Source organism: Fringilla coelebs, assembly GCF_963513975.1.
Source record: "Fringilla coelebs genome assembly, chromosome: 1".
NCBI classification, from domain to species: Eukaryota; Metazoa; Chordata; class Aves; order Passeriformes; family Fringillidae; genus Fringilla; species Fringilla coelebs.
In genome coordinates this window covers 72,537,768-72,562,485 of record NC_140028.1, presented here as the reverse complement: position 1 = coordinate 72,562,485, position 24,718 = coordinate 72,537,768, and the positions used below count along the sequence as shown (strand labels likewise).

Sequence of the window (24,718 nt, the reverse complement as noted above, 5' to 3'; positions counted from 1 at the left end):
TGGTGGTCTGATAAATCAGAAATGAGATGTGTGTGCCCTTCCAAGAGCTATTTGCAAAGTCAGCTTGAAACAAGAGATTCACTTGATTTGCTGCATTAAAAACTTACGTGGTAAAGCTTCCACGTCAACAAAAAGCAGTTCACAGCACAATAATTGGACACATAAGCACTGATTTTTCCTAGTTGAGATGATACTTTTTCCTTTGAGGTTTTGAAGTGACCCTGTTCATTTTTTCTCAAAGAGAGGATGAAATAAAGTCTGACATGATAATCTTTCTATATCCACTGAATTCCCTAAGGTAACACTGAGATTATTACATTTAATGTAAACGAAAGCAGTTTTCACAAGTTTCAACAGCAGGTCACAATTTCATTGGTTCATAATCAATAAAGGACAGGTCTTTGCAGTTGTATATATTGTTTCTCAGTTTTGAAACCATGAAATATGAGTACTAGGTATTTTTTATACATCTATTATGATTATCAATGCAAGTTAAAAATACTTTCTTTTGAAAGGTTGACATGGATTTTCAAGAGCCCTGAATGCATTGTGAATGCATTTCATACTATTTTTACTCCTATAGTTTGTGAAGTTTGTTTTACTTTTGTAATTCGTCATTCCTTATGCTGAGTGATTCCAACAGTGGTTTTTTAACACTGCAGTGAAATTCTGTGGTGCCAATTTAGATACCTTTTTATATCAGTGGGCCTCCAGTGAGAAGTATCTTCAGGCCTGATGGCAAGGCAGGGCCTCCTTTTTTAATGTTTGTATAAAATATTTTTTGTGGGTGATCAAAATGATTTTGAGTATTTGCCCAGTAGGTTTTTGAAGCTTTTGAAGCATTTGAAGCAAAATCCCTATTGTAATGCAAGTTTTACACAGATGTGGAATGAAGATTTAAGGTTCTAGTAGGGTTAGCATTACTAATAGTTTAGTTCTTTGTATATTGTCAGTGTAATTTTATTTCTTTTTATATAAGTCCTGCCCAACTATTTTGCCTTTTTTATTCCATTTTTTTTTAAAGATACAAATGCACTAATAATATGCAACTTATAAAGGCTCAAGACACCAACATATTTTTAAAATTGTTGGGTTGTGATCTGCCAGCAAAATACCTGTGCAGCTCTGATTGTGGAAAAAATGTGGTGTGTTCCAGACTGCTCTCAAGGAAGCACTTCATAAAATAGAGGGTGAAAGTTACAGGGAGGAGTGAGAGCACTACTGGGTCTGCTCAGCTTCATACATCTGAGGCAGCTCATAATCACTGCTGCCAAAAACCTGCCCTGGGAACTCTCAGCACAGCAGATAGAGATGGAAGCAGCACAAGAGGCCACATTAGCTGGGATCTGGTCTGTCTTTGAAAAAGAGTTTTCTGACAGTTTGGACTGCTGTGAGACAGTGCCAGCTTGCTTGCCTCTATAGTGCCCCTCCAAAGTTCTGATAGGTTTGAGATATTCCTGTAAAATGCTTACATCAAATTACATCAGCCTTTTCCTATACAATAGTGCTGTCAAAAAATGTTCATCTATTAATTTTATTTGAAGTGCTTCCTCACAACAGATGTTTTTAAAACAGTTTTTAAATTTGTTTTTCCACTTCAGAATAAAATTCGGAAATTAGAAACAAAAGTTTTCTTGTTTTTCAGGGGTATCAGTGTTCTAAAATGGTTCCTTGCACAAGTGGGACTCTTTGTCAGAATTCTGTGTATCTAATTTATCTTTCCGTTAAGAACTTGTCAAGTTGTCAGCCTCTTCTAAGGTCATGGACTTTCCTCAGTTCTAGTAATCCTTAGAGGAAATGGACCACATGTTTATTGTCTTTGGTATCCACTGTTCCTTTTTTTCCTTCCCTTTCAAGAAGTATTGCCATCTGTTGCCTTACAGATTTTTTTTTACATATTCTCTAATTTCTGCTTCATCACCATCGGGTTTTTGATCAGTTTTTTGATGAGTTTTTTGATTAGTTTTCAATAATTTTTTTAAATCAGAAAAAAGAAATCTGTAATGCTCTCAAAAGCATTAAGCAAGATAGGGTTGAAATGCAGTTATCTTACCATCAAATATTCTAGTGTAGTTCTCTTTTCTTTTAATTACAGCCTCTGAGCACATTTTTACTCAGCATCAATTACCACCCGTTATCCTGCTCATCTGGAGTAATGGCATGGTGGCTAAGCAGAAACAGAGTTAAAAGATAAAGCCATTACACTGTAAGAATTCACTGTGCCCTTATGTGAAGAATGAAAACTCCAGGACACTTTTGATGGTGGAATACAGTGAGCTGAGCCAAGGTTGCCCAGCACAGTCTTGTTCTATAGACACCTAGAGCAAAACCTGTTTGACCCCAGATGGCAGCCCAGCTGGCTTTTGTGCTGGTTGGGTGGTGTGAGAAGGAAAAGGACTTGGCTCTGTGCAAGTGCTGCTCAACAGTGACAAAAACATCCCTGAATTACCAGCGCTGTTTCCAGCATAAATCCAAAACACAGTGCCATGCTAGCTACCATGAAAATAAAAAATTAACCCAGCCAACCCCAGCACATCATGATCATGTACCTCATAATCCCAGCTGGACACGAGCTGGCCTTTTCAGATGTCATGATGCCATATCCCTAAAGGATATTAAAAAGTGTGTTTATCTAAATATAATGCTTGAAGATAAATCCAAACTCCACGTTACTATAAGTGCATGTAACACAGGAAGGCAATAAATGATCTTTCCTTCTGTTATTTTCAGAACCCAATTTTGTGTCATCTTATGATATTGGGAACTTTACCTACTTCTTCTTCCGGGAAAACGCAGTGGAACATGACTGTGGGAAAACAGTTTTCTCTCGTGCTGCTCGGGTGTGCAAAAATGATATTGGGGGCAAGTTTGTGCTGGAGGATACCTGGACTACCTTCATGAAAGCTCGTCTGAACTGCTCTCGCCCTGGAGAAATTCCATTTTACTACAATGAACTTCAGAGTACTTTCTTCCTGCCAGAACTGGACTTGATCTATGGCATTTTTACCACTAATGTGTAAGTAGACTGAATGATATGTTTTATTTTCTTGCTGTTTGTGATAGAAAAACCTAGAACTTCTGAGCTACTCTTTTCTGCATATGCCATGTAAACATCATAAATTTAAACTGCTGTTTTGCCCAATCCACTGTTTTTTGTGAACAAGTATCAGTTCCAAATGTTTCCCACATGAATTGTTGAAAATATGAGAGAAGGAATAAATTCTTATTATTTCCTTACTGCAGGGAGCCAGTTGTGTTTAAGACTATTCTGTCATATTCTTCACTCATTGTTAGGAAGTAATTAACTTTTATTTTTACTATTGTAATACAGAAATGCATTATGTATTTTTGAAATAATTTATAATTGCAATGTGAGACAATCATCAGTTTGACATGATGGAATTTGACCATGTCATAAAGAACTCATCTTACCCAAAACAGCACAAGAGGTGCTCTTAGGTATTTTAATGTAGTTCTAACATGTCCTTATGTGAATTTGAAGGTCAAACTAAGAATTTAACCTAATTTTAAGTGAAACTGTTTTATCAATAAGATAAAATTAAAGAAAAAACTAAAAGTACAATTTGGTCTTAAAAATTCAAGTTTGTTAACTATTAAAAAGTTGGATGGACATACAAAAAAGAGACATTTATCTCAGAAATTTCCTTTTTAAATTTAAACATCATGACTGGTGTTCAAAGATGGTGTTCAAAGCGAGAGCAGCCTCTGTCCTATGGCTGTGCAGCCCAATGTTCAGACCACTGGAATAATTTCTGGTTTAGAGTTCTGATTCTCCAACCTTCTTGTACTGTCTTGCTGTGTAAATCACTTTTGTACAAGTTTTAAAAGATCCTTGGGCACCTAAAACATAGATAAGGCACCCTTGAACGCAGGGATGCCTACCTTTTATAAATATTCATTGACCAGGTGGAAGCATTCAGAAGTTAATGCCAACAAAGTATAATCTCTATGCTTTCTAGACAGTGAGCATGAATTTGAGCTCATTTAGGCATCTTCCAGACTTGAGGCTCACCCCTAGCCTGGCAGCTCAGATTGTGAGCAAGACTGGTGATGAGATGCTTGCACCAGGCTGTGGCAATTCCTAAGTCATGGTGTTGGGTGATGAGCTTAGCCTCTTTCTGCAATGGAATAATGTAGGGAATCTAAACACTGTTGTGTAAAGAGAAGAGCAGAGACTTTGAGATTACTGGGGATAAGAAAATTTGCTACTGTTTCAATCAGTACTTTTAATCTTGTTGTTCTGTTTCCTAGTTAGTTCATATACGAAAAGACAGGTATTTGTCAGGTGGCATCCACATACACTCTTCAACCAGATCTTTCTTGAGAAGTTGAAGTAGCCTGGACATGTTCCTGCCATGAAAAGCCTGAGCAGAGGAATTCTGCTCTAGAAAATCCACGGGGCTTTTGCCATGGAAGGGGAATAATGTTCCTGATTCCTTACTGTCTCTCCTGAAAATGGACTTGCTATTGTTAAGACTACCTTTGCCACATGAAAGTAGACAGTATTTTAAACCTTGCCCTTACTTTCCTCTTTCCCTGTGGCCCAATGTTCTGACTGTCCAAGAGAGATGAACTGCTTAAAGAGGAACCAATTAATTTAAACCATTATAACTGTTTGAGGGTAGGGTTTTTCAGTTGCTCCGTTTGAATGCCTGCCATCTAATGTTGTAACTAAATATTTTAGATATTTTTCAAATATTTTAGAGCTAGGATTACTTCCCCATGCTGACTCCTGTTCATAGATAGTTTGTAGAACTCATATTATCCACCTTTCTGGCCTGCAAGTGACGGTGGAGAAACACAAGGGTTTCCTATGACAGGGAACAACATATTCCTTTCTGTTCATGAAACAACATCAGATATAACTTAATGGCATTCCTAATTCTTCAATGTCAGTATCTTCATAATTAAAATTACTTTATTGTACCTTAATGCTCTTTTAGTATACTTTAATATACTTGTGGAGGGAAAAATGGAAATGTTTCTCTGACAGCCAAACATGCACCTTTTATACGTCATTGACTATCAAGCCCACTATAGGCACTGCTTCATGAAAAAGCTGATTTTCTTTCTTTCAGACTATCCAAAAAAATCTATAAACATGAGTCTCATGTCCTCATAGAACTTTATGAAATTCAAGAAAACATTGGTACAGTTAATAATATTAGTGAGTTAATAATAGTGAGTTAATAATATTAGTGATATAAGCAGAGATTTATCAGCTCCAATGATGATTGATTCTGCAGAAGTTGTAAGCATGGAACTTCAAGTTTTGGGCTTCCTTTTGGCTTTCTTTGAAATAAGAGAGACAAGCATCAGAAAGCAAATTGCTCTTTTGTCCTGGTATTTAATCCATTTATCATAACTCTTTTTTCAGTTGTTGGGGTTTTTTCCCATCATTATGGAGTTTCTATAGTAGGTTTTCTTAAGCCTTGTGTAAATTCCAGACTAAGCTTAAAAAAATAGTGGGGAAAAAAAAAACCCAGAGAAGAATGCAGTGTGGATCAGTTGCCAGCAGTTTTAGCTGCAACAGAAAATCTGTGCAATTGACACCTTCATTATCTATTGCATTATCTCAAAATGATGAAAAGAACAATGCAGCTTTCCATATTAGGAACTTTCATAGCTTTTAGATTATATTCTTTACACTATGCAGAATTACTGTATTGCCTTGTACATCACATTTTCAAGGCAAACCCAGGAAATTGTGTGTTTTGTCCAGCTGCCATTTATTGATGTTTATTTTTTTAAAGTGATATCTTGTAAGCAGTCCAAGTTGTTTTCTCTTGATGGGTTTCTGCAACTTGTATTCCTGTTGCTGAACAACATCTCTTGGAGGACAGGATTTTTGTGGCTGTGTCTTGTCCAGGGATTCCTTAGGATCTACAGACATATTACCCATTGAAAAATCTTGCTTATTTCATGTAGTCATTTGTTGTGTGGAAGAAACCTCATTGAACCCTGAGAATAATATCATTCTGAACTTTGTACCTAGAAAAGAGGTGTCGGTATTAGAAGTGTAGTATGGTACTAGAGCAGCAGCACAAAGTAGGAAGTTCTGAGTTTTCCCCACACCAGCTTCTTGGTAAGGCTGACAAACATTTTAAATGAAATTAATATGCTAAATCAGTTCATCATTTATCATTATCTTGCGATATCATCTCCTGGCTGATCATATCTGCTTCATTAATTACTTGAAAGATTGTTATTGACTTTTTATTTATTTTTCAGCAATTTTATTTCTTAGTGTTATTACATAGGTTAATTTATTTATTTATTTCTTTTTCAGGAACAGCATAGCAGCCTCAGCAGTTTGTGTTTTCAATCTGAGTGCCATAACTCAGGCCTTTAATGGACCCTTCAAATACCAGGAGAACTCTCGCTCTGCTTGGCTTCCATATCCCAATCCTAACCCTAATTTTCAGGTATGGATATGGGGGAGAAGGACAATATTTTATGTGAGCTTTCCTCAAAGTACTGCATGGTTCATAAATTATAAATCCAGTTTTTCACTATATTGTAGCCTAAGACCTTAAAAAAAGCCTATATTTTAAAAAATGCTTAGGAGAACCCTTTATTTCAACATGTTTAATTTTAATTTTACCTTCCACAAAAATATTTGGATTGAAAAACAGATGTACTTTGAAGGGTAGGAGAAAAAAGGCTTAACTTCAATCTTCTGTCAAAATAAAACACTATGGTTGTCTGTCAAGGTGACATTAACTCCTCTCTGAAGTATGATCAAACTACTATTCTCTTTTACATTGTATTTGTGCTATTAGGACTTAAAAACTGAACAGTGTCTGGTAGAAAAAATAGTGAGAGGGAGATGGTAAAGGAGGAGTGGTCAGAATTTTATATATTTTTATGTGCAAGGTGGTTCACACTCCCTGAAAAGTCTGATTAAAAGAATTTGTGACATGTTCTTCCCCTCATTTGAACTTGTTGGCTTCAGAGAGTGTAATAATCTGCAGCTGTCTGACAGTGTAAAACCAGTTAGTCCAAGGTGGGTCATTTAGAGGAACTCTGCAAAAAGAAAGGGGTGTTTCAGTAAGCACATATGCATTGTTTTCATCTTCTTCATAGTCACCACTCCTACCAGGACAATTTTAATGAGTGTGCTTCTTGCAAGGGATATGTAAGGAAAAGCAGCATTAATGTTGTGATTAACAGTAATAGCTTTTCATGAAGGTATTTAAGTGTAGTCACCTCTATCCACCTTTCACCCTCACTTAATCTCAATGCAATTTCACAAGTTCACTTCTGCTCCTGGAACAGCCTTCCCTAGATTGTAAGAGTCATAAGATCATTGCTAGCTTGAAAAAGAATCACCTACTGGGCATTGTAGGTGTAGTTTTAATTACTACCTGATCTATCCAAATGAAAGAAAATGAGGTACAGGTTAGAGGCTAGAGCTATGTTACCCTTCCTAAGTAATGTTTGTCATCAGCCAAGTGACAAGACTCTAAGTATGCCAGAAGCCTGCACAAGCAGGCTGTATTTGTATGCAGCTTTTCACCTGTTGTAGAAATACTTATATTGTCAAAACAGTGATAGGAAGAGGGTCTAAGAGAGGCTAAATTTTTGAAGGAGAAAGCCTGAAGAAATGCTTGTATGTAAAAATCCTATCGCCTTTCTGATTAGGTAAGCACATCCAATAAAACTTATTAAACTCTCCCCACAACCTTTGCATTATTGTGATGTTAATTATTGTGAGAGCAGCCCATACTGAATGGTACTTACAAAGAAAGATGACACCTGATGGCTGTGTAAAAACAGTTTAGGTCTCTGCTGTACTGTTAGCGCCTGTCTCCAAGTCCCAGTCAAGACAGGTGTTGAAATTTATTTCTTAGATGGCCTGGCTGATTTTAATGCAGTTGGTGCTTCATCCAATTTACAAGAACAGTGACAACAGTTGTATCATATCTCACTGAGCCACAAACAGCTTTGAAGGCAGAGCTGGTGTTCAAAGCTGTAATGTGGCCTTTTACAGCACAATATTGAAGGCAATTTATGTCAACTGATCTCTAGGTATCTCTAATGTCCAACTTCTCTTCTTTTGCTGATGCTGCTTTTTATTCCCTTGAATAACTTCCTGCTACATTTCTGGCTCCATAACTGCAGCAGTGATGCATACTAGAAGTTGGTCTAATGCTTAGAGATTTAACCATTTTTTGTGACTTGGTGACTTTAGAGTACACACGTCACATGGATGAGATATATTCATTGACTGAGTCATTGATTTCCTTCCGAGAAAGGACTTTTCTTTGGTAGAGCAGTTCTGATAAAGGATCCGGAGTTCTGTTTGTGTAGTCCCAGAAGTAGATTTATCCTCTTTCACCTACTCAGTAGCAACAGAGAGAAGTCTGCCATTTGAAGGAAGACTACTGCTATGTAGGTATAGTAAAATCGGGCATTGTATTTCCGAGGCTGGTTTATATTAATGAACTATTTTACATTTTAGAATACTGTTGGAGTCCCAGTTTTGAGGAACATTGTTTTCTTCAGAGATCACTGCTTTTCTCTTTAGACAGGGCAATGCCTTATCATAAGACCAAGGACCTTTTGCATTTCAGAGTACTATGGCTATTCAGTTGGAGTTTTTCCTGCTTGATGGATCCAGAGAACTTCTTTGGTGTGGTTTATGTTTTTCACTGGTCTGACATACAGAGCAAGTAACTGTTTCCTGCCAGTTGCTAATTTATCATTCTTTGTTGTCTGATCTCCCATTATGAAATAATTTGTTTGACTTTTTTAAAGATTTGTGGATTTGGAGCAATCACTCAATTTTGGATTGAAAGTATGGAAATAGTAATAAAAAACCCTGGTATGGTTTGGCACAGTTTTATTTTCTTCATGCTGTAATTCATGGCATGCTTTATGACATAGTAAAGCAGAATAAAAGTGGTGACTTAGTTATGCCTTTCACGTCACCCAAATATCTGATAAATATTGTGAAGTAGTGCTTTACTTCTGTGATGCATTTATGCCTGAGTAAACATGTAAATGTTTATATATTCCCATGCATTAAGAAGCTTTCTTTTTGTGTCCTTTGTTGAACACAAATATGTTATAATTAACTCCCAGTTATTTTGCTTTGTTTATTTGTGTTTGAAACTTGTCCATGCAGCTAGTCGATGTTTTCCTTTAAGACAAGAGCACAGTTTTCATGTTTAAAATATGGTCAGTTTTAATGCAAAAAAAGTCTTTGCTGTGGATAATATTTAATTGAGCTCTGTACTGTCCATTTTTGCTACTTAGGACAGAGTCCTAAGAATCTTCTAGAACTACATGTTGTACTTTCACCTGGGATTCCTGTCAGGCTCTGGCTGTGGTAGGGCATGGGGTTTCCTTTGAAAAATTTGTTATGTCTTTAGTGCTGAGGTCTGTGAAAATTGTAATGAAAAAAAGACAGAAAATAATTTGGTTTTTTGAATGGTAGTTTTTCTTCTTCCTGCCCTATGAATATAGGATATAGCAAAATATCTCCATAATCCACTTTTGTTGGATAGTCTGGTGCTCTTTCATATTGTTTAGAATTAGGGAGCCTCCATAGTACTGCCTCGGAAAACTGAGCTCCCTGAGTCATTGGCAGTCTGGTTAGCACCAAAATGGGACCTGAAAGTCGAATTCCACATTGTCATTACAAGATATGCTCTTGCTTTTATTTTCTTGTGAGAGTAAATCTATTGTTATTGTTGACACATACAGTCATGCTACTTTTCTGTCTTTACAGTGTGGCACCATGGACCAGGGTTTGTATGTAAATCTGACTGAGAGAAATCTTCAAGATGCACAAAAATTCTTCTTAATGCATGAGGTTGTTCAACCAGTCATTCCAATTCCTTACTTCATGGAAGACAACAGCCGATTTTCCCATGTGGTTGTGGATGTTGTGCAGGGCAAGGACATGCTTTTCCATATCATCTATCTTGCCACAGGTATGAATCTTCCTTGCTGGAATAACTGCAAAAGTTCACAAGGTCTTTGGGTTTTAATGTTCTGTTAATTACTTATGCAATACGTGTACAGCACCTTGAACATCAGCTTTTCTTCTTTGACACAATTACCTATCTTCTACCTTTTCTAAATAGATCAATTTAGCCACTACGATGTCTTTTATATTGTTTTGTGAGCGCCAATTTTGGTGTCTGTTTCCTATTCTCTTTGAAGTTGTGAAGCTTGTAAATCAAATCAAACACTGGAAATTCTATAAACAGGACTTCCAAAGTTTCACCGTCTTTTGTTCCATTTACTTAGTTAAAGGAACAAAATTAAGGGCCCAAGACAAGATGGTTTAGGACTCCCTAGTGAAGAAGTTCTTTTGTAAATATCAAACACAACTACTTTCTATTTCTGATTATTTTGCTCAAAATATATTTTATTAACTTTCCTTTTAATCTCATTTTTAACATATTAATTATGCAGTTTTATACCTTGCCTTATTGTTTGCCCATTTATATGTACGGTTAGCATGAAAAGAAAAACAACCCTCCACCTTGTACTCCCTTTGTTAGAGCTATTGCCTTCTTGGTTCAAAATTTCAATCTTCTTAAAAATAACAAGGGTGTTGGAGAACTGTGTTGCAAAACAAAGGCATCAGCAGCTAAGACTGAAATACTAAATTGGACTAATATGTTTAAAGCCTCAAGGCATAAAACTTAGGGTAGTTTTTAAGTACTTGGGCTTTATGCACATTAGTAGGGAACAGTTCATCAAAGCAATGGTTTGTTAATGTTCAGTTTGTCTCATTGTGCTCTTTGAAAGCTGGGCAGTAGCAGAAAAGCTTTTGATAGCTTAAAATATGCTTGGGTTTGACCAGTTCTAGTCAAAACGGCCTGCTGGTTGGTAAATCAGAGCATTTTAAGTGAAATCATGCCAATGCTAAGTGGTCTTTTTATTGTAGAGGCCTCCTTAAAAAACCTGAGTTACAGATACATGCACTAAATTGATTTTATATGAAGAGACTATCACTACATTGTAGGATATTTACCTTATTTACAGTCTTGGAAGCACCAAAAATAATTATTTTGTCATAATTCTGATTGTCTTTAGGTTTCAGTTTCCCTTGGCATGTAACCATTTACATTTGAGTCAGCAAGTGAGGATCTAAAATTTTACATTTCATGGTTCATTGATAAATTGTGTTCAGGAGTGTTTCTGTGTTCTTTTTGTGCTGCTAAAAAAAAATATACTGCTCCTATGCTCCTTGTGATGTATGATGGCCTTTCACTTTCATTCTTCTCTGTATGTCTGGTTTTGATCATTCATGGAAGCAGGCTAGTTATCTTAGCTGGATCTTTAGTCTGAACTCTGCACATGCTCTCCTGTAAGTGGACAGTGTATGTTTTAAAAGTGTGAGAAAGCATATGATAAAACCCCCATTCTATTCTTGCAGTTTTCTTGATGTAGCCAATTCTATTTCACACGTATTTCACTGAATCACAGTGGATTTTGTTAACATTGCTTTTACCCTAATGGAGTGTAAGTGTTCAGACTTATTTTCTAAGAAATATTAATACTCAATTTTGGTAAAATTTGAAATTACCACACGTTTATATACAAATACCACAGGTACAGTGCCTAAGTGTGGTTTAAAAATCCCAAGATGTACCAAATTACACAGTATCATTTATTTATATGTTAAGATTGTAAAAGAAAGGCGGTACTTTGCCTACTTCTGGGGTACAGATTATAATTTTAATTTCATTATATTGTTAATTTTGAAGCATCTTATTTCTCCTGAGCTCTGCCTTTGCTTATGTGGAAACTGTGGGGTAGTTAGCATTGAGTTTTCATCATAAACTGGATATGGTAAAAGATTACTGAAAAATTACCACTACTTCTGTAAGCAAGAGAAAGTAAAAGGCAGTGGCCTTAGCTTTGAAAATGAACAATAATTTTGGAAATAACCCAAGTTTAAGGCTTTTGAATTTCCCCAGTGTCCAGCTTTACTCCCACGTAAAATGTCCTCTACCCCAAGCTCCTAACACCATAGAGCATGTGTATATTTGGGAGAGATGAAAGACTGGGGTGACAGTTACTACCAGTCTGAGAATTTTTGTCATTATAACTTTCCTGATTTAATTTATTTGCATTATTAAAAGTGTTGGTAAATTAAACTTGGAATTAAATTTTTACCACAAGTCTGCATCTTCAAAAAGAGACAAAGTAATAAAAGCTGACAAGCAGAAGAGTCACTGGGGGTGCTGATCAACAGCAATGAAGCATGATCCAGGTGTGCCCAGGTGTCCAAGAAGGCCAAGGGCATCCTGGCCTGTATCAGCAATAGTGTGGTGAGCAGGACCAGGCTGTGACCTTCATCCTGTACTCAACCATTGGTGTGGCTGCACCTTGAAACCTGTGTTCAGGCCCTCCACTACAAGAAGGACATTGAGGTGCTGGAGGGTGTCCAGCAAAGGGCGGCAGAGCTGGTGAAGAGTCTGGAGCACAAGTGTTGTGAGGAGTGCCTGAGGGAGCTGGGGGTGTTTAGCCTGAAGGAGGCTCAGGGGGAACATTATCCTCTGTACAGCGACCTGAACAGAGGTTGTAACCTGGTTGGGGTCAGTCTCTTCCCACAAGTAACAAGCAATAGGACCAGAGGAAACCTCCTCCGTTTTGCCAGAGGAGATTTAGATTGGTTATTAAAAAAATTTCTTCATTGAAACAGTATTCAGGCATTAGAACAGGCTGCTCAGGAAAGTGGTGGACTCACCATCCCTGGAGGTGCTTGAAAGACATGTAGATGAGGGGCTTAGGAACATAGTTTAGTAGTGGATTAATCAGTGCTGGGTTAACAATCAGACTTGATGATCTTAAAGGTCTTTTCCAAGCTCTACAGTTCTATGATTCCATGACCTGGGGAGCAAGAGTCAATGCAGTGGGCATTCTGTCCCTGGTAAAGTTAGGGAGCACACCTCCTTGGAGCACATTTCTCTGGGCAAATGATGGAGAAAAAGGTGATTTGGAACATTCAGCATGGATTACACAAGGGTTAAGCTGATCTGAAAATCTGATTACCTTCTGTGGTAAAATGTCTGGGTTTGTGCATAAGGAGAAAGTAGTACCTCAAATTTAGCAAGACTTTTGACACTGTCTCCCACAATATTCATATATCCAAATCAGGATATAGGGTCCATATGGTGGGAAGCTGGAGCTATAAAACCTGCTAGGATGTCAGGCTCAGATCAGAGGGTAGTTTTAATGTGATGTGTAGAAGTAATAAGGAGCCAAGTACTGTCCTATTTGACATTTTTTAATCAATGACCTGGAAGAGGACAAGGAGTACACTCTGTCATGTGTGCAGGGCACCCCACTAGGGTACCAGTAGTTGTACTGGAGGATGTGCCATCCAAGGACTTAGAGATGCTGAAGGGATGCCCTCACTGCAAAGACAGCCAATAGCATCTTGGGCTGTATTATCAGGATCGCAGCCAGGAGATCAAAGGAGGAGGTTGTTCCCCAGTTTTGGCCTTCCCCAGTTCAAGAAGGGCATGGATAAAATGGAGCAAATTCACTGGAGAGCTGCCTTCTGTTGGAGGCTGGAGCACCATGCCCCAGGAGGGAAAGTTGAGGGAGCTGGCCTTGTTCATCCTTGAGGAGAAAAGTCATTGTTCTCCTTGAAGAGAAAAGGGGAGCCTTCAGGGAGTTTACATGGAGAATGGTGACATGGTCTTCACACTGGGGCATGGTGAGAAGACAAGAGACAACAGGCAGAGAATTTCAGACTGTATATAAAGAAAAACTTTCTCATTTCTAGGAAAGTCGAGCAACAGGTAGTGCAGTCTCCATTCTTGGAGGTTTTTTGAGACCAGACAGCAACACAGTCTCTTATACTTAGCTGTCTTTTGAGCAGAAGGTTGGACTTGAGACCTTCTGATCTCCTTTCCAACCTAAATTATCCTGTTCTTATACTATGCCAGTATCATGTCAAATTGGTTGGGCTAAATTTCATTTTTATTCAAGGCTGTAATAATAGATGCCATTGTACTTTCTGCTGCCTCTAAGGAAGTGCATGCAACTCTGATGTAAGTTCTGCGTTTATGTAATTTGCACTTAGCAGTGTAAAGCAGGATGGATCCAAACCAGGCTGTGAGAGATGTACACCACATAACTTTTCTAGTTATAATTCATTCCAATGTTCTCCAAAAATTGTCTTTTAAAATGAACAAAGTTTCAGTGGAAATGTAGGCATACAGATTTGATTTAATAAAAATTAATGTTCTGCTGTCTTTGTTGTTCAAAACAAAAGTCCTATTTTTTTAAACAGATGGCCAAGAGTTAAGACAATGTTCTTTTTCTCACCTACCCACCCTGTTTTTAGAATACAAATATTACAGGGAAGAATGACGCTGGGAATATAAAAGTATAATCTAATTTGATTAAACCTTAAATAGACATAGTATTACTGATGTAGTATTACTTTAGGAGAGACTGGGAGTAAGCAAACAAATGCATTAATCTGCTGAGTCAACAGTCTTCATTTCCTAAACCTTTGCCAAATCATCATTCTGCTAGGAGATTCTGGTGTGCTAGGGCTTAGCAGCTATTGCTTATATTAAAAATATGCTTTGGTACTTTGGAGAAACATCTTAATCTTTCACTGTACTGACTTCTAACACAGAATGAAGGGATATATCAATTCCTGTGCATTTTGTGCTGCTGGCTTTAGGCAAGAAGAAATCCCTGGAACAATTTTCCATGATTTAAAAAGGAAGATGAAGGAAAGCATGCATGGATGAACTAAAGCATTCGTGATGTTCTCAGCTAAAAATCATCTATAACAATGCTGAAATGTAGACCAAGCTATAAAAACACTAAATATCCTTAAAACTCTCTAAGTTTGAAAGGCCTGTTTCTTCATTAAAAAAAATAATCCAATCAATATATCATAGTTTCCCCTCCCTCTTTTCCCTTCTCCCCTATCTTCATATGTCTTTCCTCCATTTTATTTCTTCCCTACTCTATAAGTGCCTAGGTGTACCATGGTTAAAAACGTTGCTGTTTTCAAAATAGGATGCTGCAGCAAGAGCAGGTAGCCCTTATTCAGAGATCTTTTTCAAAATTTATTTATTTACTCAAATGAATAACAAAATTATTAGATATAGTGTCTAGTTTGATGGCATTATGAATATATAATAAACTTGGGTGTTCAGAAAAGGTAATACGTGCACTGTCTGGTGAAAAACTTTAAAGGCCATCCTTTAAACTCCTGGTGAAAAACTCCCATGTTTATTTCTGTTCTTCAATCCCACTGCACAGAGAATGTCCCCTCTGTATCCTGAGTAGAAGTGGTTTACGCCCAGTGGAATATCTCAGTTATTGGGATTTATAGTACAGTATTGATGAAATTGGGGTAGGACTGACCTAGAAGGAGAGTATAAAACCTGAAGCAAGATTTATTGTTGGCTACATTGCATGTATCTAAAGAGTGAATTGTTCACTGAAGTGAGCCACAATTTCTTTGCCAGAAATCCAGGTTTTATCTGAGGCTTAAAGGTCACTGGAAGACTTTGAAACAGGTTTCCAAGAAGTTCTAAAAATTGCAGGTAGCAATGCTGAGAATAATGACAAAATAATTTTGATGAAACACATACAGCAATTATAATGAAGTGGAGAGGTTTCATAAAGAAATTTCAAAAGATATTTTTGGAAAATGCAGAGAGAATTTTCATACATTTGCCTTTAGAAGCATTGAAACAGGTAGTACGTATCCACAAATGTAACATTTTTTTCTTATGAAGCCCTGAAACTATAGATTATACAAAAACTAGTCCCAATCTAATAAAGAGATTTGGAAGTTTGCTTGAAACTCAGTTTGGGAATGCCATCATAACAGTTTGTATTTCTTCTGTTTGTCTTGTTATTTGGGAATAAACTGATGCAAAGTACTCCCTGATATGATTCCTCTGTGATTTTTGTTACAGTTCCATCTTGTAAATTTTCATTTGTAATCAGTACACTTCATTTTTTTCTAGGAAACAACCCAAGGTCTTAGCAAGAAAAAAAGTTCTTACTTAAAAGTCTCTGATGAAATATTACCATTTGATGAAATATTGTCATTTTCCTGGCAGACTACAGCTTCTGATTAAAGGGTACAGCTTTCACAGTTCAATACACATGGTTTCAGAATATGTGTAATATCTGTGCAGTTGCCATCCTGAAAGTTAGGAGCAAAAATATGTGCTTATATATGTTTCATACATGGTGAAGAGAGCAACAAATCTTATGTTGGCTGCATTTTTTCCAATTTGGTGCCATTCCTGACTGCATTATCTTAAGTGCATTGAGGTTCTTGGAAGTAATCTAGGTAATTTCTGTAGAAAGGAGATACAGACTCAGTTCATTTCAGTTAAGAACCACTTTCTTCATCTAGAAATTACAATATGAATGCCATAACAATAAGGACCAAAGTAGTTGTAATTTGAGTCAGAGGTCAACTGTGAAAGTAATATATAGTCTATTTGTATGGATTTATCCTTTGTTGCTCAAAACCAGAAACAGTGAAATCAGAGTACAAGATGGATAATGGGGCATATACACTGTGGCACACAGTTGTCACTTTTTAAAAACCATTTTTCTTTTGTTGTTACAGAAAACAGTTGTTTTGGTTTTTTGTGCCTTTGCTTAACAAAGGTATAGTGCGCTTTTACAGAGTTGTAAAGCACCCTTGCAGTGGCTTTAAAACTATTTCCCTGTAAGTTGTTGCCTTCTGGCCTTTTGCAATGCCATTTCAAGTACCTTGAAGGAAGGATACTCATCAGTTACTTTGATTGGGAAAGGTGGTGCGTGTTGGAAGACACCAGTGCTGACAGCAATGTGATGATCTTGAACATTTGTTTCAAAAAGTCAAACAGGGAGCCATAAAATTAATAACCTGACTCTCTTCAGCTTTTGCAGTGACACCTATTTCTGATAAAGGAAAACCCTATCTGAATTCACAGTTTGTTTCTAGTGTTAATCTTTTCAGGAAAAAAATCTCTGCAAAGTTTAAAAAAAAAGGTGTAAAAGATTGTGTTGTTTTGTCTTGAAGAGTCTAATAATCACTCTGGGATCTATCCTGCTTTTCTAAGAAGGCTTGCTGTATATTTCTGCTAGCATATTTATGCTATTTTCCATGTAGAATATCTCTAAAGGCAAAGAAGGATCATGCAAAACTTTGGGTTTATTCTATGTAATTTTACAAAAGAAATACTGATTTTTCCCTGTCTTATGTATTGTGTCATCCATACTGGGCTAAGTGGTTTTAAAATGGTACTAAATGAGAGTGGCTACATCTAAAATCAGGGCTACAGAGTTATATATTATACTGTGTGGCTCCAGAGGATTAAACTGGGCATTTAAAATGTCCAGCAGTACTGATTTCCCTTGGCTTTATCACTGTGTATAGAGATGAATCATTCTGCCAGATCCAGTTGGTGAGCTTTCTTAATAAATAGATGGCTCTAACTAGAACTGGTTAAATTATTCATTGACAGCAATTTATATGTGAGAATTGCAGCCCTTTATTTGGTTCACAAATTACCCAGCACTTATTTGTAGTCATTTTTTTGTTATTATAATCAACCCATAAATAGGTCATGATTTTGATTAGTTTGTTGCTGCTATTTGCTCATAGAGTTTGTTCATATTTTAGTTATCAGGTTCATGAATTGTCTGCTGCAAGTAGATGGCGTTCTGTTTTCTCAAGGGACAAATTTAAGTAGGAGTAGCCCTTTTTTTCTGCTCACAAATTATCATTATGTCTTTATAATTGCCCAGCTCTGTCAGATAAAGACTATAAATAAATGTCCGAAGAACATACGGTGTGTGCACTTCTGTGCTGCCACTGGAAATCAGAATTGCTACAAGAAGAAGCTGCTGGCTGAAGAACAGCTGGCTCTCCTTGCATGGGAGTGAGATTAATGTGTGGGTCAGGGAGGGAAACAGATTGTAAAGAGCTGGAGACAAAGTCTAAACCCTCCATTAAAAAAGAACAGCTCCTCTTTGTCATAGTGATGCTGAGCTTTCAAATCCTGTTTGACTACTTTATAAACTTAGAATGGCCAAGTGGTGGCCTTTCCTTCTTCCTTTTTTTTTTTGAAATATCACTTCTTCTTCCTGAAGAAGTAACTCGACAACCCCTATGTTCATTTATTATTAAGTAATTCTAATGCAGAAAATATGAAGCTGTAAGCAAGAGAGGTATTTAACATGGTGCTCAGTGTCCCTGTCTTCAAAGCTAAGATCTATTATGAACTATGCCTACCTTCAAAACTCTCCTTTTGCCCCAATAGGTGCACTGCCAGTCAACAGGCTTGGTCTTAATTTTGGAAGCAGTATTGGAATTAGCCTTATTTTGGGGTGAAATTTGATCTTTGTACCAACTGTGTAGTCCTTCTGTGAGTACACAGTACTCAGGACTCTTCCTGAGAGACATGGGGAAGAAGCTTTCCCTTTGAAGGGATTTGACTTTGTCTCGTGTTGCTGAATCTTCTTTAGAATATTCCACAGGGCCTTTTACTTTTAAAAAAACCCATTTCTTTTAAGGTGGACATGCATGGGAGTGATTCAATAAACCCATGCCAACCAAAGAAGAAAGTGAAATAGATCATGGGGAGAAATAAAAGTTTGAACCTTACATGAAACTCAACTTCGACCCTAAAAATCCCAAAGTTGGATCACAAATATTTGTTCATGATGATACACAAAAGATTTAGTGCGAGCTGTCAGGAAAACAGTCATTAAATGGGATAGTCTACTGAGCTCCTGGTCTTGTTGATGCTTACAGGCTTCTTCATTCTGCATAATTTTTCCTGGTAAACCTCAATAAATCCAGAGATTTACAACTAAGCATTTACAAGCAGTGGCACTAATAATCATTGGCATTTTTTTCCTCTTGCTCTGGTCATAGGACATGGCAAATCTTAACAGGCTAAAGAATTTCTCAATAAAGATATGCCTTACTTACTTTGTTATGTGTGTTGTAAGCCATCAAAATGTGAAGAGGCTTAATTGTATTATTTTGTGGTATTTGTGTAAGAATCCTGTGACCTGCAGGTTATATCACAAAAGATGCATTATGTTCCATGCATTTTACTTTAATCAAGTCACCATGTACGAGTCATAGTATTTGGAGCAAAGAGTTACTTGTTTACAGATTAATTCTTCTAATTTTTAGGGTTTTTTGGTTTTTTTATTTCTTATCCCATAAACCTTGGAAATTTGGTCTCATGGCTCCACACCTTTAGGAGGAGTAGTGATGACTGTAACCAGAATAGTGGTTACATCACTTGCCCAGGAAATAGACAACAATTTTCAACTAACAAGTTCTCTGAGACTTTCTGGTTATTGCCAGATATCCTGGCTCCTAGACCATTATATAAAGAATATAGTGTAATATGATTGTATGTGTTGTATACATGTATACCATGTATTGTGGCTGTGGCTACTTTATTGTAGTAGGGAGAGTAATGAGATGAACTTCTGGTGAGATTCTTTTCTCTAATTCCAGCTTTGTTTCTGTTTCTTGTCCATTTAATTTATTTATTAGTATTAGAAAACAAAATCAGCATCATTCTTTCTTCCTCTATTTCTCAGCAAAAGCTGAGTTTTATGCTGAAATTGCTGCTGAGGTTCTATTTGGATGTATGTACTGGATTTGACTCATCTAGGGACTGAGGCACAGGAGCATGCGTTATGCAAACTACAAATGAGTTTGAGGACAGGTCCTGAAACTTTCTCTTCAGTCAAGTTGGTGATGCTTCTGGGTCCACACAGTGGTCAGTTGTCTTTCTGACACTTCCAATAAAAATAACCATCTATGACTTGGTTAAGAAATGAGACAGGATTTGTTGTGGGTTATTATCTGACAAATAGTTTTCTCTACTTGTGCATCTAAATGCTTCTTTGATCTGGGCACTGAAAAATTTATTCAGTAGGAAGGCACTACCATATTCATAGCATGTGTTGGGTCCTACAAGGTATTTATTGTTTTGGTGGTACAAAGTAAGGCAATAAAAAATAATAGGAGTGGTAAGCACTCCCTGTACAGTCAGATCCAATCAGAGTTTATATATCTCAACTTTGGAAGACTGGCAAGGGTCCAGTGCTTCTATTGAATAGTAATTTTTTCCTTTGAGCACAGTGTGACATTCTTCACTGCTGCTCTGTGTCAGATATCAAGTCTTAAATCCCACAAACCACTTCATCTTGCCATTAATATCTATATTTATTACCTACTCTACTACTTTAGCTAGAGGTTATACAACTCTTGAGACATGCTCATCTCCATTATCTGAGAAGCCCAGTCTAGACATTGATTAAACATTTTAGATGATCTCTTCAAAATTTGAATGTTTTCTCTTCATGAGAATTTTATGGGAAGTTAATATAGACTTCTTTGTTTTGCAGTCAATTTCAGCAACCAGTAACAACCTTATAGTTTTACTTCTTTGTCTTTTTAGAATCCAGGATATTGAAACTGCACATCTCTTGACAAATGTAATGTTTCCCATTTAGAACCATAAGAACTCTTGTGTCTTTGCCTTGGGGCTTCATGTTTTGTGTGTGCATGTGTCATTTTTAGTGCAGCAAAAGCTAGATTTTGCCAAAACAAAAAAAAGGAACTGTAATTTCAGTTTATTGCCAAATGGGCATTCTCTGGCATAGGTGTTATTCACATCTAGCTCTTGATATTGAATCTGTTTAGTTATCATCTAACTGTATGTAGGGAGTAAAATTTTGGAAATAAAAGCGTGTTGTGAGCCACAGTCTTCTCAGCTAGCTGTATCTGAACTGCTGCCTAGCTTGTCCTAGTTTGTCTGGAGGTACTAACTAGGTAACTCACTGTCTAATAGGTACAACCTTAAGTACAGCCCTAAGAAGCCCTTTCATAATCATTTCTTCTGATAGCGTTGTTTTGAAAGAAGGATTTATGTCCAACAGACCAAAACATTTGAGACTTCTGAAGACATCTGATGGGAATCTTGGTACTGATAGTCTCATAGCACATGCTCACAGGGCAGTGTGCATATTGGCAGCATCTGTTTGATTCAGATGTAGTAATAAATGTACAAGCAACACCAAGGAATCTTTACATTTTGTTCTGTCTGTAGGTTTGGTGCCCCAAAATGGTCTTGGTATTCTGTGTAACGTTGAACCTGACATTCTTGAAATCCATTCCTTTTCTAAGCTGGAAGAATGTATCTTTTTATATGCCAAGTTATTTTAGTGTGATCCAGGACAAAAAAAAAAGTTTTACTTGCCTTCTTTGAGGATGCTTACATCATTTTTCATGATCCTTTTATTTATTTTTATTACTGAGTACTTTTGTAGGCAGAACTTGAGTAATTTAAATAAGAATTCAAAATGAGAATATTGTTTGGTAAAATCAAGAAATGTTTGCTTGATGTTGTTACAAATTCCGTCTTGATCTATATATCCTTCTTGATATTTCCTGACACCTCCCCAAGGAAAAAAAAGAAAGAGTATAACGTACTAGAGCCAAGCTTGAAATTCTTGTCCATCATCTCTTTGCCAAGTCCTGAGAAACAGCTTTTTTTCCTCCAACTCATTAAAGCCTCATCTGAAGATTCTATGCTGTAGTTTTAACCATATCCTCTCTGCTTAAATTGCATTTCTTAAACTGGTGGCAATAATTAAAGTATTGTTATCCACATTTTAATATAGCTTCCTGAAGGGGTTAGAAATGGTGATACCCTGTAAAGGGACATGATCAAGTAGCTATGTATTGAGAAAACTGGACACATTTCTCAGGGATTATTCTCCGTAATAAACACATCACCACAAGAGAGGAGGGTCAGTCTGCTGCTGACACAATTTGGATGGCAGCAACATTTGTGGGGCGTATGTAGAGCTGAGGTTTAATTCCTTATAATGTTCAGAGTTCAAAGCCATTCCTTGCACCTCCTTGTTGAATGGCTGATCCAGGAGAAGAGGGGCTGCTGTAGATGGGAAGGAGCTTTCCTAAATCCACTCACTGGCACTTTTTTAATGTGCCTGCAGAGCACACAGCTCCTGTGGCCACGCAGCTATCAGACCAAAGAGGTAGAGAAATCAGCAAGAGACATTATGCCTTGTACCCTGCTCCAAGGACTATTAAAATATTTTTCCCAATGTCTTTTTTAATTAAGCAGTAACTTCACAAAAAATCCCCAAGGACATGGAAGACACCTATTCCTTGCAGGGCATAAAAAAAAAAAATTGTGATTTTTCTTGGCTGCAACTGGGACTTCTGTCTTTGGTTCAACTGTCTCCTAAATACTGAGGGAGAATAAAGTAACTACCTGTCACTGGTTTTGAATTTGTCATGGAATCAAATCAGTGGCCAAGCAAACAGCATTACAAAAGAAGTTTCAGTGGGGAAATGTACCAGTTAAAATATTTGTGATTAGGTATTGTTATAGTTAAGTGCAACAGGAAGTGAAGTTTCAAGTTTTAATTTTTAGGTGGTGTTATTGTTCAGAATACTGTTCTTTCATAGTTTCACACATGAAATCTATAGAAAAAAAGTTGACAATTGAATCCAGATTTCACAAGCCCCCAAATTGTTTAATAAAAAAGTTCCTTTATTATATATTATGCTTTACTTATTCTTTACTAAACTTTTATAATTGAAAAATAATTAGATGAGATTGCAAATAAAATATACACCTTCATAAAGTCTTAAAAATGGATTATGATTTGCCTCAGCAAGTAAAAGGAATGTATCAGAGAATGAAACATTAATAAATGTTTTCTTATCAATTATAGTCTGCTAAGAAACTGTAGCTGCCATAGCATTCTCTTATAGGTATTCTACAGACCCATGTTACTTCTGAGTGGAGTGCACGAACTGTTATGGGTACATCAATCTTCAACACAGACAAAATGTTATGAATTTCTGTCTCAGCTCTAAGGCACATCTTTAGCAAGCTGAAAAATCTCTATAAGATTGGAAATAGAAGTAGTAGATAAAGATGGGTCAATGATCGTGATTCATTAAAAATATATATATTTTGAGATGGTTGAAATTACTTTTTTTTCGTTAGGCAAGAAAAAACATCTGGTCCAAATCTAGGAAGGGTAAAACTTTGCCACTAGAGTATATGAGAATCCATCTAACAATCTGAGACAGTTTCATTTTCTTTGTGAAAGAAACAGACATAATTGATGTGGTGGCTGAGACTTGTAATTCAGCACGTACTTGTTATTTAGTATAGGTTCTTGATTGGTCTTTTCCAGAAGATTGAGGAGTTAGAATCTCCAGTTTGAGGACGTAGAAGCTTCAACTTTGTAGAAATAGTCTTCCAAAACAAGGCATACTGCTTGCTTTAGCTGCCAGTTGCTTTGCATCTTATTTTCAAGTAGATCTGAATTTCTGTTAAGAGCTAGAATTCTTTATTTGAAAGATTTTTGAATGAATCTGACTGGAGCTGGATTTAAATTCCAATTTGAGGTGTGAAATGGCTGCCAAGAAATGGTACACAAATTAACCTATTTCCTAAACTTTTTGATTCATTGGAAATCCTACTAGTTGAAAGGTTATTTGTACCAATTTATAAAGTCTTACTTAATGGAGCTGTGGATACTGTCTCTGCTAAAAGCAGGTATTTAACTCTTTGCATGGTAGCTACTGGAAGAAAATTTTGCTAGTTCTACTGAATACTGACTATATCCTTGATGCTTTTGAGATACTATAACACATGGGAATTTAATCTACAAGGGACAGAAGTATTCTAAAAATTGTTGAATGTTTGAGAACTTTTCCTCTGGAGAACAGTTTCCTAAAGAGAGGATTGAGATGGTGATTCTCTGGATTTCCATTGATAGATACATCCCAAAAATTGTTCTATCTTCAAATGGAAACAATTTTTTTAGAATTTTGTTTTGCTCTTTTTTAGGGAGGGAATTTGTCTGCAATCATTGGACAGCGTATGTTATTAATTTGTATGCTCTTTCTGTCCTCTCAGACAAATGGCTTTGAAGAAAGGCCTTTATTTTTTAATAACTAGTGCCTAGATCAACACTTTTTTATTGAAAAGGTTCTTAAATTCAACAGTTCAAATTTCTGTGTAGAAAGAATAGCCCATAAATATGCCCTTCATAAAATAAATATATTTTGACATACAACCATGAGAAAGTCCTCTAGTTGAAGAGGTACAACTGAATTTTTCTTAGAACAGCCACTGGGGCATTAAGAAGCCTGCTAATAATTTTAGAAGGTATGCAAATAGTTTTTGGTTAAAATTGCTCCTTTCAGATTCTTAGTAATGGACAAATTAGTTAAATTCTCTCCCCCATGTGGAAGTCTGGGGATGTGTAATAGACCATCAGACCTCCTTCGCTGACAAGCATTATCAAAAATGTATCTCATTTCAGTGTTGATTTAAAATAATTTCCAATACTATAAGGAAGAACATTAATATTTACTTGAAATATAATAGGAAAGAGGGAACACGAAGGAGTCAGAGCCAAATATAAAGCACATAAATCTAAAATATTATGTGCGTTTGCTTTTTATAGACTATCGTTAAAAACTGCTGTCGTTGCATCCAAGAATTGAAAAACAAAACTGCACCAGATTGCAGAAGTACTTGGGGTCTTACCCAGATAAGAATAATTTAATATAGAGTTTTTCTGGGTTTTTCTTCTACTGCTTTCAAAGCTCTCTTCTTAGAAAGAGTCAAACCTTTCCCATTACCTAAGTTAAGCAGCT

At 36.6% G+C, this 24,718-nt stretch overlaps 1 protein-coding gene across 1 annotated transcript in view; it reads left to right on the top strand.

Moving 5' to 3' along the window:
• The window catches only part of SEMA5A (semaphorin 5A), a gene marked incomplete at its 3' end in the record, with an annotated part of 211,185 nt that overhangs the window by 88,653 nt on the left and 97,814 nt on the right, over positions 1-24,718 (top strand). The window contains exons 7-9 of the mRNA XM_084217356.1: positions 2,731-3,016; positions 6,311-6,446; positions 9,758-9,962. Of these exons, the coding sequence (XP_084073482.1) occupies positions 2,731-3,016; positions 6,311-6,446; positions 9,758-9,962 (627 nt within the window). The remainder of the gene's footprint in view (positions 1-2,730; positions 3,017-6,310; positions 6,447-9,757; positions 9,963-24,718) is intronic.